We start from the raw sequence: 19,389 nt of genomic DNA on the forward strand, positions 1-19,389 counted from the left end.
TTTCGTAATATGTTCCTTTTTTAATTTTGAAAATATTATTCTTACTTTTTTTTAATGATTTTTCCTCAAACCTTATCAAATCGTAGCAATTGATTCGGTAGTTTTGGCTTAAGTACAATTCTTTTGGTCGCCACTAAAAAGGTTAACATAACGTTTAAACAGTTTGTTAAATCGTTTATTTTTCAGTAATAATGTATAATTAATCTACACTAGAAAATACTAATATTTCTTTAATATTTCTTATTTCTTAGATCGTATATTAGTATATTTATATGCGTATCCGTAACTGAAATTTTAGAAAAATGTTGTGACGACAGAAAATTATCAATTGCAAACTTGATGTAGGTAGTGTATATAGTATACAGTATACATAAACCAATTGAGAACCTTTATTCGCGCAGACGATCCGTATTCGGGACGCAGCTGCAAACATTTGCGCAGCCAAAACCGCGCAGATTGCGGTCACGTGACCGACAGTTATGGTGGGAATCGGAACGACCCAATTAGAGTGCGGCTACAATCCCCACTCTAGATTGCGCGAACAAAGAGACAAAGCTACTTCGTTCGCGTCGACGGTCGCTGCCACTAGAAAGTCGTTGGCAATTGGTGGGTGCGGTTGTTGTGTGAGTCGCAAAAAGTGTGTCGATTGAGTTTCGCGAGAAAGTTTTGCCCGGTTACAAGGTGCACTAAGTGAAGCGTAGAAGAAAAGAAGGTTATTGTTGCTGCATTCTTTGAATTTTACGTTTCATCGTTTTAACGAATCTCTGTGGTATCTCAGAGATCGATTGGGAGAAACGAGTTGGAACGCGTTTACGATCGAAAAAGTTACGATCGTCACGACATCTCTGATTTACGACAGATTAATTTCGTCGCTTTTGGGAGACCATCCCAACGAAATTTGAAAATTCTAAAACAGAAGATACGCGCGACTATCGCCGAGACTTTTAAGATTGAAACAAATTGTGTCATATCTTAGTCAATATTTGCAAAAGAACAATCGAAAAGCGCTCAATATTTCTTTTCGCGCTGGAGCGTCGGCGAACGAATACTAAACGCGATCGTGCGACGTGGCGGCGACGCCATTTTGTGAAGACTCCTGTGTGCGAACCGCGAGCAACAACGGCCTCTCTCGAGCCGTGACCTCTCGAATCACGGAAGGAATAGTGCTTTCTTTTGATCGCGTCGTCTCACGTCTCTATTGGGGGAAAAAACAACGGAAGAAGTGGAAGAAGAAGAAGAGTGGTACTGTACTATCAGCAAAATTCTATCATAGACCGTTCGTCCTGGGTCGCATTGCATACCAACCATGAGACTGGAAATTGTGTCAGCGGCGGATTTTTTGGTGCATCTACTGCGTCTTCAGACAGGTCAACTGTCTGAACGTCAGCTGGAGATGTTCAAGTCCTCTTTGACGGAGGTTTTGCGTCATCGTTACAGGGATCACTGGTTCCCAGATCGACCAAATCGTGGTTCCGGTTACCGTTGCATACGTATCAACGGTAAAATGGATCCAGTCATTGCACAGGCAGGTGCTAACGTCGGTTTACTGCCAACGGTATTGCATAGCTTGTTTCCAAGCGAGCTCACCATGTGGATCGATCCATCGGAAGTATCCTACAGAATCGGTGAAAACGGATCCATTTGTGTTTTATACGAACGTACAGAACCTGAACCGGAAGAGTCTCAACATCAGCACCAACACCAGCATCAACACCATCAGCAGCAACAGCAACAACAGCAGCAGCAATTCGAAAGTTGCAAGGATTCGTTGTTATTGGAGCATTCGCAATTTAGCGAGCAGATCGCCGCGTTCGTTTCCAGTTGAAGCGTTTTTCTACATAAATTCATCGATGCAACAACACTAGCATCTTGTTTCGTTTTCACTGGACGTGCATCACGCTCTCGGATTGATCAAAGCACATGGGTTTTATGATATGTGATGGCGTTCCTCCGGTCGGGTGAATGTTTTACTCGTGCACACGAACGCGCAATTTTACTCTGTCTATAAGTCGAGTTTCAAAGGAAATGAAGTGTGCACTGTTCTATCTAAATAAGGACAACAAACGTGTAAAAAAAGTGTTTAACCGTTTTTTTTTTGCTAAAGCTGATTTAACCGAAAAAATTCGTCCAATACGTATCGTTCGACGAGCTTTTGTCGGAGTCCCAACGATCGTTATCACGACCGACTCTAGTCCAACCGTACACATACATATGTGTCATCCTGAATTTTTGTCAACCATACGAAAGAGGAAGAGAGGATATTCATGGCAAGAAGAGCACCATCATCGTTTGAATATTCGAGGAGAATATTGCGCGTTCGCGTAACGACGATGTCTAACTAGTAGACCAGCGGTCCTCTTACGTTTTGGCGTATTTCACGAGAAGATCCAGTTTTTTCAGCTCTTTCTGTTGAAAATACCGACTGCTAGCGAGATCGCGCCCGCAAATGTGAGAAAATAATATATGGGCGAGCTCCGCTCCGAGGGTCTCTCTCAGACCGACAAATTGATCTCAGCTCACCTCCCGCGTACTTCCGTTTATCTCGAAAAGAAGTTACGTCTGGAGTGGGGGAACAACGAACCAGTCTGTGGCCCTCTCTCTGTTCTCGTGAGAGGAAAAGCGAAACAAGCTTCTCTCCCCTCTCCCCCCCTCTCTTGGAAAGGATTCAACAATGTGTTTTTATCGTCGCAAATCTCTTTTCTTCCACGAACGTTTTTTATCTATCAATCTAATTGATTATTCCGAACCCTCTCGTGTTCCGATGTTCTTGGTATGCTTTCCCTCCGCTGATGAAGGTCGAAGGACGAACATCGAGGACGAAGATGAAAAAAGAAGCAATTGGTTTTCCAGTGGAAAATTGACGAATAACATATATACTGCATTCTCTCTTCTATCCGCATGGTCAACACGCTGGTTGAGCTTCAAGGACTTTTTCTTTTCTCTCTAACCTCGCACGGTCAATGCAAATTACCACCGAGTCACACACATACGAGTATACCAAACACATACCAAGAAAAACCAACATAAATATGTTTCCGTCGCCACTTTGTCCAACATACAGAAGAGACCTGTTACTATAAATGATTATCGATCTGTGTCGACCTTTCCATTTTCTTCTTTGATCCGGAGCTCCTTTTACAGCACGCGTTTACAAGCATGCTAACGGCAATCATATTTATCAACTATCCTCGATGTCACTGGTATCGTAGCAGTGACCCATTATCGTTCTTGGATCGTCCATAGCCATTGTTTCATTGGTCATCGGTAGTCGAGCAGTCTCGAACTCGATCCACGCGTTGGCATCGTTGACACAATAAGAATACATGTTACACTTCATACGTACAAACCTTTAACAAATTGCGTGAGTTTTATATGTACATATATATAGGTATTATGTATGTAGAGAGCACGTATTGCGCAAGCCGATGGAAACCATATTTGCGCGAGTACGTTGCGCCAAATTGTATATTATGTATCTGTTTTGCGAGTATAGAGCGAAGGGGAACGAATGTATAAAAGAGAGCACAAGAAACTGAGTGCGTGATTGAAAGTGAGAATGTGTGCCGTGTGTGTTGCGTGCATATTATGTTACGTACGTGTGTTGCCATATAGGATGAATGAGAGTAAGAAAGAAAGGAAAGAACAGTGTTGTGTACAGTGTACGTGAAAGCAAGCACAAACATGAAGCAAACATCTGTGATTTTCTTCGAACGAAGAGAGAGCATGTTCGTGCATATATCGAATAATTATCTTTTCTGGTGTTTCGAACGTGACAGAGGAATCGAGTCAAATGAAGAATATATGTATGTATGTTGATATGAATGAGTGAGCAAAAGTTTATCCTTTTCATCGCAACCTCGATATTTTTTCTATTGCTCGATCTCTTTTTCTTATTGCTTTAGTTTTCTACTTTGCAAAATTGCTACAATCGAACAACCTTGTTTCATTCATATATATATATGCAATAGAAGTCGTAATGGGTATATTACGCGTTAGACACGCAAGTGTATGTGTGTGTGTGTTTCAATTTCACTTACAAGAAAATTTTGCTAACTTAAAACATAAAATTTTTCTTAAACTTTCGTAACTTTGTAGGAAACTTCCATATAAATATCGGGCAATTTTCGTCCCCTTCTTTTCATTTCTACTATTAGAGCTAATGTATACTTTTCTATTCCCCTCTCACACACACTGTATTACACTTATTCTAGGAATTGTCAATCTTCTCAAGTCCAAAAATATTACACAAAAATGTTCATTTTAACAATTTCTTTATACTCATTACGGCTTTCAAAATATATATACAGGAAAATGGGGAAACATGCCGACTTGCAAAGATTATTTTCTTACAGAAGAAGTAGAAAGTAACAAGAAAAAATTGTGTGACACGTACATTGTTCAAAGCTAGAAAGTTTTAAGAAAACGTACGAAATTTCCTACAACACTAACAATTCTATTGTTTCGATGTAAAATCGTTCAATTATACGTATATGTACATACTCTCGTATATGTATATGTATATGTAGATACACATTTGTTTCATCATGGGTTCTCTGATGGCGTATCTAGTTTAGTGGGATTTCGATAACAACTATCAAGTAGAATATGTAAACGACAATCGTCTGATAATATGATCGGATGATATATCGTTTCTTCTTTCTTTTCTTCTGTGACGGAAATACTTGTTCGAATATTCACGCTAAATATTGAAACGTAGTGTGCAAGAATTTGAGAGAATGCCGTTCATTTGTAATGATCATAATATGAAATCGCGAGCACGTGTAGTATGATAGAGGACAAAAAACAAAGAGAGAAAAGATAAGTATGTTTGTGAAGAATAGAGCGAAATGGAAAGGGTAGCCTTGTCGCGTTCGGTGTCGAATCAGAAGTATGTAGCAATTATATAGAAACCATGTCTGTGATTATATTAAAAATAGAGAGACAATATGAGCAATCTCTGTGTGCGAGAGCGACCTAATTAGAGGTGCGTGTATGTGTCTCTGAATAAGATCATGAGTACACGTGCCTGTATTGTACTAATATCTAAAAGTATATAATATATAAATATGTTTATATTGAAAAGTATGCGTGGCAATTTTAAACGGATTTAATTTATAGATTAATTATGTTCACGATCAACCTCTGCGGATTGTGCATTACATATATGTATATGAACGTTGTCTATACGCATTAATTTCACTTCTTTTTGTTTGCATGTTCTTCCATCCACGTAAACGAGCTGTACTTTATGTTGGAAAAGATTCGATCGTTCCTATCGGTTAGTTTGGTTTTTCTCCTTTAACTGGTCCTATACGTTTACATATTTTGTTAATTTGCAGTCGATGAACACATTAATACGAATTTGTGAACGTTCGATTAAAATTGCTAAGCATGCTCAAATTGTGACCGAGCGCGTAAAACTACAAGAATAGAAAAAAAAAGAGATTCGAATTCGCTCTTTCATTTCGAAGATCAGAAATGCAAACCGATTCTCTCTAAACGACCTATTGGGAAATCTGTCGAAAGTAATGTTGGACGAAACAGGTGAAAGTGTGAGAGTCGAACGGCGACGTAGAAAATCTCGCACACCGTCTAGTACTTACCATAGAATCACATAGCGCAGTTTCAGACAACAGCTAGAAAAAACATTCCCTTTCCGTTTTATTTGTCCTTCGCTTGAAGCCAGGAAAAAACAAAATCTTCACAATATCGTATAGGGAGTACTCGTTTAATATATGCCGTTGGATTCGCCTATGTGGATTATACACGTTGTAGATTATATCACACGTAACAGATGAACACATACACGAAATGAATGACATGACACGCGTAGCGAGAGAACAAGCGGAAACTCAGCGAAACAAGTTGCAAGAATGAGAGTGAGAGAAAAGCAGAACACCGTTTCATGAGTGAATTGTAATTACTATATATCCATATACATATATATACGAATATATTATATATACATATTTATATGTATATATATGTGTATATACATATATGTATATATATGTGTATATACATACATGTATATATATGTATATATACACACATACACACACATCTTGTAACTATACATAGGGTCCTTCAGGAAGAATTTGTACAAACCCGCTGGGATATGGCACCAGCAGTCTGTGATTTTAGCTTGGTTAATTCAGTATTTTTTTAAATAAAGTGAGACAAAATCAAGATAAATGATAAAAAAAAAAAAAAAGAAAAAAAACAAGATTCGAATTGCGAGGAAGCTCGTGCATGAGATACGAGCAAGAGAAAGTTCTGCATGAGAAAACATTGTCGTTCACTGTGTACGTATGCTAGGGCCAGGAGTGGGGATGATGATGACGATGATGATGGTAGGGTTGAGGCGAATGTAAAGAACGCTTGCGGGAGGAAGGAGAGGGAAATGCAGGGAAGAGAACATATTGCAAAGTGCAAATGGAAAAAATATTTATTGCGTGTATATTTAATGCGATACTTGTACAAAAAATCCCAATAATTTAGTATTTCAATTTTTTTTATGCAAATGCGCGCGATTGTTGCGAACAATTGCCCTTTGAAATTCGCGAAAATTGTAAATACGATATTAATGTATATGCGATGTATTTCAATCGCGAGTTCACAAAAGTGACGCGTGAGACGGAAAGCGAGAATTTATTTTCTTTATTTTCTTTATTTTTCAAAATGAAATTCAAACATTATGTATGTATATATTTTAATATTAAGTTTATAGATTTTAATTTTCTATAGCCGGAAATTTTAGAGCTAGTTTAATTATAAGTTGTACGGTTGTGGTTTCAAAATTATAATATATATTGATTATATTGATTGAATACAGTCTCGCTTCGCGTAAACACGTGCAATTTTGCGATTGTTTCGAGATAGATTTATATACACAAATGCGAATACATGCGTCTTCCGTTCGTATTTTTCATTGTGTTCCCTCCGCTTTCTCTGTTGACATAAAATGACGAGTAACTGAGATTGTGTGAGAGAGAAAGGCAATATTCAAAATTATAAATCTGACATGTATATGAAGCGCGAATTTAAACTACATATATGCCGCGTGTCTTTCTTTTCTGTCAAATAAACTGTTTTGTTGGGACACCAGGAAGGAGAATGCACGAGATATAGTATAGAGAGGGGGTATAGTTTATAAAAGAACAAGGAAAATCAAGCGATTAGTCCGAGTCGAAGCATTTCTTTTCGAACGTGAGAACGAGAGAAAGCGTGGAAAAAAGAGAGCGAGCGAGGGAGAGGGTGAGGTTTGAGAGTATAATGAAGGATAAAAAAAAGAATGAATATTGGACATTAGGAGAGCGTATAGCCTGGCAGGGGTGCTCAACTCGGGTAAAGTGGGCCGTGGGTCTCATCGTAGTAATATAATTGTGATACCGGATTTACTCTACGGATTAGGGAAAATTTCATACTGATTTTAATACGCATTCTCGTTTGAGACGAAAACCAAAAGGGAAGAACACTGACCCAAGGTTATCGAGATCCGAATTCGGCGACCCTGTTGGCCAGTGCACAAGTAAAAAAGAAACATTCGTTCACATATACACAAACGTACAGAACAGGCAGGACAGCTAATTGTAAGACACATAGAGACATACATAGACAAACTTTTATACATATACATACATTGGAGACGTACGATACGATATAACACGACACACTATGATTTCGAAATAATTGCGGGTGAAAATTATCTGTTCGAAGAACTCTGCATAAAAGAAATTCACTTTACCGATGTATGTATACTACACCGTCATTAACAAACACGTGTAAAACATATGTGGCAGACACGAATACACACACACACTCACGCGTAGACGAATACACTTTGACGAGATACATGGAACAGACACGAGGAACACGTTACGTACACTCTCGAATCTGTAGACTATAGGTTTAATATTAATTATTACGAATTATAATTATTATATATCTATTATTATATCAATGTATAATTATATTTAGTTTTTAGGTTACTATGTCTATCATTTCCCGCTTGTACATATGCCGTGAGCTCGAAAAAATTAAATCTTTATCAAAAGAAATCTATAATTTTTTCGACTGTTTTTGTACAGAGATAATAAAAACAAAGGCCTCGTGCTTATAAAATTTCATGAATATAAAGTACCACTGTCTAGTGTTTTGATTTTTGTCCTAAATCCCAGATACCAATTTCCTCTGTATTAGTTCGCAAATTGATGAATTTACATATTTGAACGTCGAGTTTTTCGTAATGTCGTTATTTCGATATAATCGATATTCAATATGAAGCAGTTCACAAACTATACAATAATATATATTAGGAAGAATCTTTGAAAAATTATATAACGAAATCATAAAATATTATTAAGTACAATACGATACTTGATGAAGTATTCATATTTTCTTTTATCTCTTCTCTTGATTTTTAGTAATTTGTACCGAAATATATGTCATACACATGTATGTACTTGAAAATCTCATTTATTGCTTTGATTATAGTTTCGTTTCAAAAGTTACACTTGTATTTGTGTATTTTTATAATATATATTGCAGTATATGAATATATTTGTTAATAGAGTAAAATTCCTTCGCTATTTTAAACCGATTTGCGCGTCATGATAAAACAGGATATTTTAAACATAATTGCTTGTTTTATTATATTTTTTCAAGGTACATACTGTGATAGTAGAATTAAGTTTAAACGTGAAGTGATTCTATTACTTACATACGATATAACTACATATATCCGAAATTTTTGATGAAAATTAAAAAAAAGCGTTAACAATTCCAAGTACAATTTCCAATTTAGGATGACTACTGCAAATCACGCAATTGCCATGCATTGTAGATGAGATAAAAATGATTGTATTTTGTGTGTGTGTGTGTGTGTGTGTGTGTGTACTTTGATTCAGATTCATTCAGAATTAAAAACTTTATTCTACGCATATTATAGCCATATTATCTTTAATTTTTAATTCCGTAATTTTGATGGTCAAATACAGATATACATATAAAATTATCGTTCACTTGATTGCCCGTCTGTACGCAATAGCCAAGATTTCTTCCACACATGTAATGTATACGATATTATGATCTGTTTACAAGTTATTCTGTGTCTATGATAGAAATTAGATTAATCATTAACGTAAGCGTAGACATCGACAAATTTTGTTTCTTGAATTAAAATTTCTTATGACACTGAACTGGTATTATTAGTAAAATGAAAAGTAGTTGAACAAAAATGATTTCCTTTGTTTTCAAAAAGTGTTTCCTATAATATTTATTCTTAAATGCATTAACAACTTGTAAATTGTTTCTCTTCTACTTGTCCGATAAAAAGATATTTAGCATCCATATATTCTCCTTTACTTCTTGGCTGTCTGTATATTGTATGTTCACAAATGTCTAAATTCAACAAATATTATATAAATGTTACAGCCTAACATAATAGTATAATATCTAGTCGCAAATTAATTTCTGTAATTGCAATTTATTGAAATAATTTGGAAAACGAAGATGTTTAAATGATAGCACACATCGTACAAAATTGAAATGTCTATTTCGAAAAATGAATAAAAATTTCCCAAAAGTTTCACATAGCGAGTTTGTCGTGTCACAGAAAAGCACACTTTCTACAAAATGATAGTCAGGAATAATTAATAAATCCGAGCGCGTTTTTCTTGTTACTTTCTAACGATACAAATCGGCTCCATATCGCGTGAAATATCAGTATCGATATCGATGACGAATTTTTACTCTACGTTTTAGTGTTAGAACGAGAGCATGTCCTGTATGGAAGTCGCGTTTGTGGAGCGATAATGATGGATAAACGATGAATCAAACATCAGGTAATCGTCGATGTTCAATGATCGAGCGACTGAACTGATTTCGCAAGAACGATGAGTTTATCGTCATAAGCAATGTCAATTAAAGTTAGAAGAAGTGTGTTACCGTGGAAATACGATACGTAACTCTATTAAAAGTCGAACTTTCAAGTTGAAAATCAGCCGCGATTTACCTCGAAAAGAGAGTGCGTCAATCGTACGCTGTGTGTGTGTGTGTGTGTGTGTGTGTGTGTGTGTGTGTGCGTGCGTGCGTGCGCGTGTGTGTGTACGCGTCAACATATTTGGGCGAAAAAACATATTTCATGTTAACGAGATTAATCAGCGTATGTTTACAGAAAAATACATGATATTATAATAGCATCTTCCTGTTCGGAATTCGTTAAATTTACATGGATCTGTCAGCTTGAAAGATAGAAATTCTTCTGAAATTCTAAAAGTTAGAAATAATCGTAAAGATCGTAGAAGTGAGGAGCAATGCGAATTTTATCGTATAATCATTAGATAGGATAAAATGTTTCTTTAAGAAAGGAACTTCACAATCATGTACGTGGATTAAAATTATTTAAGAGATCAGCATTTTATACAAATGTATGCATATACGGAATAAAGCAAATTACAAACATTCGGCAGAGAGATGTACGTGCAGGAACTGTAATTAAATAGCGTTTGATTGGAAACGGCAAGTCCATACGAAGGAGACAGAAGTTGTATCAGGCGCGGCGTAAACTCAACAGAAAAGTCGTGTAAGATCAATTTGATAGAAATGGCGAAAACATTTCATCGGAATCGGGTGAGACGATTTTTTTTTCCTTCTTCGAGCTGAAATTATTTCATAACGAAAGAGGTTAAATCTTATCTGCAAGGAACAGAGGCGCAGTTCAAAAACCCGTTCCCGAGCGTTGTTAAGGTTTCTCGCCATTGAGGTTCACAGGCCATGACGATGTGGAACAAATACGAATACGAGGCACTTTGCCTGTCGTAAAGAGAGGAGGACTGTGGCGTCGGCGTGCGAAATGGCAACGAATTATTGTGCTATAGAGAAAGAAGAGCCACAAAAGGTGATGCGCCGTGGATGAGAGTCTGGGAGGAGGATACCAGAGACTGATACGAAGGCGCTGCTGAGAATGAAGAATGGTGAGCGTGCGGCACCAAAGGGGCTAGGGACGCGGAAACGGCAGCACCGGTACAGCGGTGATGACTACAATCTACAACTACATACTCACCGCGACGATGTCTGATTGGCCAGGGGAGGCGGGGGGGGGGGCAAGCAAGAGAAGAGAGAAGGCGACCGATGGTTGTCGTAGAGGTCAGCCTCGGTTGTTGCCCTGGCCCCCTGACGTTGCTTGGTCCGCTCGGTTACTGCCCCCCTTATGCCTTAGAATCACGATATTCACGATTCCATTCCATTCGATGTAGTCTTTAGACTGTAGACCATCGCAATTTCTTTTCTTCCTCCTTTCTCTTTGTTTTAACTCCACCCCTTTCTATCATCCCTGCTTTGCTTCGCCACTTTCTCTTCAATGCGATGTTCCGTTAATAGAATTATCCGGTTTTCGTGTAAATCAATTCGATGTTTCTAGTCCAATGATCATTGTCCGTGATAAATTCGAGAATAATGTCGCGAACATGTAACGAAATAAAATAGTTAATAGAATTAGTAGAACAATAAGGATTAGATATATGTATGTAATTAGCGAACGATGGACATTTCGCAATGATTTCAACTTTTCGAATACTACGAAAATTCAAACCGGTTCAAACATGAAGCGATCGGTAACTTAAAACTCCCGGGACTGTTGATAAATTTTGGATTTGAGTCTTGGTATATTTCTTTTCCTTCATTAATATCTTCATCGTTGATTATTTAATTCTAAACTTTTTTCAATTTTTTAAGTAAAAATGACTAAGATGAGATATTTAAGGGGCTCGAGTTGGATAAAAAAGCTTATATATTCTATTGAATTCTTTCATTTATTACAATGAAAATTAGAGATTATGTTCATCATACAGATACGTATATATGTATGTATATGTATGTAATATAATACATTTTATTACAGGCAGTATATATACATATAGTGACCTATCTATATAACATAATCCTACTAAAACTGTTGTAAAACGTAAAATGTCAAAAGTGGAATGTTAATGTTCGATTAATTGATTCATTATATTATTCATTAGGTAATTTTTACAGGTGAACCTAACTAATGAATATAATTGTTGATTTGTCTATATGATGGAAATGCCAAAAATTGATAAAATGGAAAAGAAAACTTGACACATTTACAAAAACAATAGGTACATGTTATAAATTTACGAGAGGTAGACCTGTGGGCAATGAGGGCACACTTTCTCGTTTCAAACCTTCTTTGGCTGTTTGAAAAAACGAATGTTCGCACTTTAAATCATTCTCCTCGTGTAATTTTGTCCCTTTTGTTTTCTCCATCAACGTTAGATATTAGAATGTTCTAATCCCTTGTCATTGAAACAGCACCATTGAAAACTTGAAATTGTAGCTTTGATTTCTTTAATAAAATTAAGGGTTCTAATTTCTCGTAGTAGAATTTATTAATTATATAAACGTTTGTTACATATATTTTAGCGGTCTCATTTTCTGAACCTGATAAATTGATAACGTAACATACGAGGACGAATAATGCGTAACATTTATTTGGTGCAACATTGAAATATGTTCAGTGTACAGTAAATTGACCGGAGAGTAGGCATTCGATTAATGTTATCGATTGCACCGCAAAAGGAAATAGCTGTTCTTTTTTTTGATATTTGTTTCTTCTCCTGCTTTTGCTCTTATCATCGAATTGCCAACCTCTTCTCGCCTCTTTTCTTCAATGCATTCTCCCTTCACCGTCTATTGTTTCTTTTGGTTGAGTGTAATTTACGTTGCAAAATCGTTTGTGCACGTCTCTAGTGTTGGAGGGCTCGCGAAAATATGGCGCCTTACACCTTACACGTTTCACGTGTCCGATATAAAAAGGGTTTGTTTTCTTCTTCTTTTTCTTCTTTTCTTTTGTTTCTTTTTCTCTAGTTAGCAGCGAAGATTATCCATTGTAAGTACAACTTGTTCCATCAAACTCATCGGTTTTTGCAATGTGATCTAGCCGTTCAGTGGATGGATCGTGATTCGCAGTGGCGTAATCAAAAACGGTACAAGCAGGTTCGTTTCTGTAATTTCGAGTCACGGAGATTTCCGAGCTTTTTTAAGCGATCCGCGCTTACATTTTTTCATGTTTTGGTTTGTAGCGTGGCGTGAACTCACCATTACATATTACACGAATACGTCGTCGCGTCCGTACGAGTTCCAATGAGACGCTTGTACTTATTGCAAGTCGCTGAGTTTCGCAAACTCATCGGTCGTTAACCTTATGCGAAAATGGATAAGACAGTTGGACTGTAGCAACGGCAACGCTGCCGAGCCGTTCTCTGTAGACATCGAAACGTTTAACAAGCGGCGACTAAGTGCTTTTAAACGTATGATTAAGCCTTTTTCCCTTGTGCTTCCTGGCTTTAATGCAGCCGACGAACCATTTCTATCATTCGTTTTCGTCACAAATCAACTCCGTTTCGACGGGTTAAATATTCGTCGGTGTACCTTCGTAATTAGAAAGAGTAAGTCGCGTTGCATCAGACGAGCTTCGAGAAACTTCTGTCGATCAAACTGCTTCTGGTTTCATCTTGACTACTGACAACAAATTTTTGTCCTTTGCAAATCATGATATATCAGATTGTCCGAAAAGTTTGTTTCATTTTATAAGGAAATACAATAATAGTTGTACAACATTTTTTGTTTTATATTATTTTATTGAATTATGTATGATCTATTTTGTTCTATTGAAACAGATGTCAATAAAATCATACATAATATAATTAATAAATAATTATAATATATAATTATATTTATATTAATATAAATAATATCTAATTATATTATAATAAATAAATGATCCAATAGGTTCATACATAATTCAATAAAATAATATAAAACAAAAAATGTTGTATATCTATTATTTCTTTATAAAACGAAAGAAACTTTTGGGGCAACCTAATACAATATATAATTATTTAAGTGAAATAATTTCGTAAAACTGTTGTTGAATATTTTTATTTTTTTACAAGTTAATATATAGACTGATTTTAATTATATATGTCTCATTTTCTAGATCTTTTTGATAGCTACTTATGCATCTTTCGTAACAATGACTGCTACCTGTTCACGAGTTTCGAACACATAGGTACATTTCATTTCAAGCGACTTTCCGGAACATCAAATGCAAGAAAATTGCTGTTTATAATGTTTCTCGATTGTGTATGTTTTGATGTTGATGATGATGACTAATTAAGTTTACTTAGTCTAGTAAACTCGTATTATCTTTGTACATGTACGTTCAACGTAGTACTACAAACACGCGATGCTCTTTCCATTTTCCAGATTCGGTTGTACAACGAAGTGAATAACGAGATAACTGGTCTTGTAACTTGTAACGAGATTATCATTCGGCTATCACTGCTAGCTACTTTTTTACTTCATAACCAGCGTAATCGCGATAGTATTTGAACGATCGTCCCAAACTTATCTTCTGAATTCTTTCAATGCTCTCCGTTAAAAATCACTGAACTTATACATACTTATGCTATGGTGGGAAGTATCAACGTAGGACCTATATAAATATATACAATACATTATACATGTTCTTTTACACTTCGCAACATCAACTCGCGATCAACTCGCATCGAAATGAAGATTTTTTCAATTTAATTCTTCAACAATTTTCTAGTGATTTCAAGCTTTCTCTTTTTGATTCTGATAATCATTAATAATTTATGATCAAAGAACGAATTTTCATATAAAACAGCAAAGTGCAAGTCACTCATATCTGTATAATCTATATGTTCCAAGCATCATTTTGTATATTTATTACTACAATCTTTTGTTTTATTTTATTTTGTTTTATTTCATTTTATTTTATTTTACTTCATTTTATTTTATTTTATTTCATTTTATATCATTTTATTTTATCACCATACATACCGTTGCATTGCAGACTATAACAAATGTTATTAATTCTTACTTTTCCCACCGGAATTAAAATCAGTAATCGTAATGCTTTTCCTCGCAAATAAAAGAAGTGTAGATGAAACATTTTGTTGTAGTTAACTCTCTTTATTGTAAAATTGTGAATTTGTAAAATTCATTTCTTTCCCGGAGTATGCCTTCATTATCGTTTATACTAGCAGGAGGAAAAGATATCGGGAAAAAAGTTTGGATAGAAAAGAAAAGCATTAAATTATTGAAAAAAAATTATTCATTGTTCTGTACGTAGAATTTTCATCAACCTTGAATAATATTTCAAATAACTTATTATTTAGAATATATCTCTCCGAAACCGTTTGAGCAATATTTCCATGATGTTCTATCGCTGTTTACACTGTTCATAGGTTCTCATAAACGTATAATATAGAATAGTATAGCATAGTACATTATAATATAATACAGTATAATATAGTATGGTATAGTATCGTATGATAGAATGCTGTATTATAGTATAGAATGGTATGTGTACATATCCTACATGCGTTCACTAGAGATTTCGAAAGTCAACGCATATGGTACGCGATCCTCTTTATTATTCAAATGACTTCATTCCTATGAATCATCGCTTCCCGTCTAGCCTTAGCGCATGGAAATATGTATTATAATACATATACTTACGCGCATATGTATATAATATATGTCGGTGAGGTCTATCGTTGTTACGTTAGGAAAATGAAATAATCATCTAATAATCAAATCGTCAAGATTGATAAAAAGCGTCAAGACTCTTATGACATGAAACATGTTGAGGAATTATTAATATCCGTGCTCTATCTTTATTCGTCGACCAATTTAACTCTGTTAAATCGCGTGAAACTCTGATAACAGATTTTATTGAAATGCAAAATGGTTGAGATTTCTCCTTGAAACGTTAACCTTATAGAACAGTTATGTCGTGAACTTATGACGTTTAATCGGTACAAATAATTTCTGCTCGTTAGTTCGAATAAAAGACAATTATCTGATTGATTGTGGTAAAATGCGACAAATTTGTTAGTGGAAGATTATAACGCATTATAACGCAACGATTATATACGCACGTATATATACAGAGTAAGTCAATAAGAAGTACTATCTTACATGAATTATTATCTTATATTTTCTGAGATACCAAGGTTATCTTGAATTTTTTAAATGGTACCGTATATTTTTTATAACGTTGGTCGATTCAGCTGGACATTCTCTACAAAAAAGTATTAATCTATGTATACCGAAAAACCATTAGTTTAACGAATATTTTAACTTTAATGTCAAATTTAATGTACAATATAAGTATAATACATACATATGATATGAAAAACAATAAGGGAAGACACGAAGCAATATCCTTGTGTTTACATATATACGTTGTCTTTATTCTTCATACGTTAAGTTTGGCAAATTGAAGCTAAAATATCTAAAACCAAACTAATGGTTTATCGGTATAAATAGGTTAATATCTTTAGTATGAGAATGTTTAGCTAGGTCGACTGCTGTTATAAAAAATATACGGTACCATTTAAAAAACTGTAGGTTACTTTAACATCTAAGAAAATATAAAATATAGAAGGATAAGCTTACATCCACCCGATTAGTTCCTTAAAATGTAACATAATTTATTTGAAACTTTTTTCGATAAAACCAATAGGTAACGAGTGATCCTAGATAAAACCTCTTATTGACCCTATATTATAACGTCATAAACAACGTATGTACAACGTTTGCGTATTATTTGTTGGTATATAATTATGCTTATTATATTATGCTTGTAAGATATTACGCGTGATAACGTTTGCAAAGCTTTACATATGAAATTTTTGCTTCATCTCAACAGAATTTTCATTTCCATTTCCCAATTTTTTGTTTGATTACAATATTGTTTATTATACACGTATATGTTTTATATCGTTCTCATACCATGTTTACGAAATGATTAATAAATGTAACTTAAATAATATGAGTTAATATATTACAATGCGTAACTACACACACTCTATCTATATTTAGCATATAAATATGTAGTAGAAGCACATTTCTTCGAAAGGGATTGAAAAATGAAAAGCTCATATTTTTCGAAATATAAAATATGGTAGTATTTAAGAAATAAGCTTTCACAGACTAAATGTACAGAAGTTTAATTTATTCATTAAAACCTGAAACATCCCTATACGCTTAAGCTTTCTCACGCGCAAATTAATTTATTATAATGTTTTTTTTTGTAGTAGCTATGTAGCTACAATTCAATTTAAGCAATCGGCAAGTTAAATCAAACTTGTCAATTTTCATACACATTCCTCTTTTAAAAATTAGAAATTATTGAATAGAAAAAGAGAAATAACAAATAAATAATGAAAAACACAAGTATATCATATTACGCTTCTATAGTTATTATTATATTTGACATTATTATATTAACAACCTACAACAACACAAAAAGTGCTATCCGACGTGCGATCATTTAGAAATAACATATTTACTATTGTTTCTAATATCTTCTAACAAACTCTGTCTAGCTCTATGCATATTTCGGATTCTTTCGTGTTATTTCGAACAAAATATAAAAAAACTAAACGAGAAATTGCTTACCAAAGTGTAGTGATAGTTTCAATATGAGAAATTTCTAGTTCTGTAAACGGAAGTTACGTATTACGCAAGAGGTAAGGTAACGCAGCAATGTACTAGCGGAGAGACACGAATCTTTTGCTCAAATACATTTCGTAAATATAACGAGAGAAAGCAGGCCGGCTTTGCCTGCTTGAATCATTCATCGGCACGGATGTAAGCGCGGACGTTACTGGAAACTTGAGTGTTGCCTGTTGCTTGTTACCTGTTTCCTGTCGCCTGTCGCCTGTCGCCTATCGCTTGTCGCCTGTCGCCTGTCTTCGATGTCTGCAAAAAACGTACATTATTTTATAATTGTACCTGCAAAATATGCGCAAAGGATATGATATAAACCATAATTTTATGCCCATAAAATTTAAAATTCATATTAGGAATTTTCTGATTTTTCTTTTCTCCCTTGTCCATAGATAAATTGTACATGGATGTGTAAATTTTTGTGTGATGCAATAATCAATATTGAAGAGACGACTCTGGACTATGACGTTTACACATTTATCTCTTCTGTTACTTATAATAAAAAGATAGAAAGGTATAGGTAAGTTTTCATTTGTACCATTATATTCACTTACACATACTTTACACGAGTGAAGTGAAAAAAAAAAAATAGCAGTACACAAAAAGTGAAAATATTTTGAAGAAACTTTTAATTTTTATTTTTTGTTGCTAGCAAGTGAAAAAGATATTGTTATAAAGGTGGTAAAAATGATAAAGAGACGTGTATCTATATCTGTACTATAGGCGAGTAAAATTTGAAGTTTGTTAACCGGTTTTTAAAATATCATAGCAACCAGTTATCAATGTATAGATAATTTTTAAGAAGAAACATTATATATGTGTTACATAAGCTTTCTGTAATTTTATTGTTATTTATGAGTTTAATCATTTTTTATATGTATACAATTATATGCACATAGTAATTATTCCCTTGTATTATCTACTTACTAATATTTAAATACATCATTCTTTGAAGTTGAAAGATATAACGATTGCTTCCTGGGATCGCAAAATAATTGCAAAGTATACATATTTTCTGTGATTCTTTGTTTTCAAAACTTACGGTAGAAGCGGATAAAATTCTTGAAAAATAAAGGCGGGAGTTGGGTAAAATAACGGTAGTTCACAATACTTGTATCAAGTTGTTAGTCTTCTTTTCTAGTTTCATGATTATTAACCTTAATTAAGATAATGCACTTTAACAGACATGATTTTGTTATATCTAACATTAAACGATAGATATATCGGATAACAACTTCGATTCAGGTAATGTTCCCTGAAGCGTGGATTAAAATATCAAATAGTTGGCGCAAGCCATTATGTCAGCAATTCTTGGAGAAAGATCCTTAATCTGTGGAGCAAGCGACGTTCTAGTTTTATTTAGCGTGGTTTTAAAAGCGGTATTATTGCCTGTTCGGTTCTATCGTTAAATTTTCTCTCAGCAGGAGACGGATACGAATGTGGATTGCCACGTACTTGTCGTGTTCCCGTCTGCAGTCTGCAGTCGGTCTGCAATCTCCTCGGGCCGACGTGACGCGATACAACGTGCTATTATTTGCTGCAAGTGCTACCATTTCTGCGTCATCGTTTCGCACACGTTGCTCACGATCCCGATGTATACATACATATACATATACATATACATATACATATGCATGATGTAAGGATCATCTCGTAAATTATGATACGAAACGGTGATCGGTGTCTTCTTGAATTTAAATTACACTTGAGACTTGAGTTGAACAAATCAGGTGGGAAAGAGATGTTACTTCTTTACTTCATGAGTATCTGCTTTCCGTAACGTCAATATGAGCCATGTAAGATTAGAACTGAAAATAT

The 19,389-nt window shown here is 34.8% G+C and overlaps 2 protein-coding genes across 12 annotated transcripts in view; both read left to right on the forward strand.

The window, feature by feature from the left end:
- The window catches only part of LOC100648958 (inositol-pentakisphosphate 2-kinase), a 78,060-nt gene that overhangs the window by 40,771 nt on the left and 17,900 nt on the right, over positions 1 to 19,389 (forward strand). For 4 of the 11 annotated variants that reach the window (XM_048409809.1, XM_048409821.1, XM_048409804.1 and 1 more), the window contains one exon: positions 17,964 to 18,091. The exons of the other annotated variants lie outside the window; for them this stretch is intronic. In XM_048409809.1, coding sequence (XP_048265766.1) covers positions 17,979 to 18,091 — 113 coding nt within the window. In that variant the 5' untranslated portion in view covers positions 17,964 to 17,978. The remainder of the gene's footprint in view (positions 1 to 17,963; positions 18,092 to 19,389) is intronic. 11 annotated transcript variants of the gene reach the window in all.
- LOC100648380 (protein BTG2) lies at positions 547 to 8,142 on the forward strand. Its single transcript, XM_003402187.4, has one exon. It carries the CDS (start codon positions 1,307 to 1,309, stop codon positions 1,823 to 1,825), a length of 519 nt encoding a protein of 172 aa, XP_003402235.1. The 5' UTR covers positions 547 to 1,306; the 3' UTR covers positions 1,826 to 8,142.

The sequence above is a fragment of the Bombus terrestris genome, chromosome 2 (assembly GCF_910591885.1).
Source record: "Bombus terrestris chromosome 2, iyBomTerr1.2, whole genome shotgun sequence".
NCBI lineage: Eukaryota > Metazoa > Arthropoda > Insecta > Hymenoptera > Apidae > Bombus > Bombus terrestris.

Bases quoted from the DNA above. Each gene is read 5' to 3' on its own strand.
- LOC100648380 (XM_003402187.4), top strand. From the start codon at position 1,307: ATGAGACTGGAAATTGTGTCAGCGGCGGATTTTTTGGTGCATCTACTG.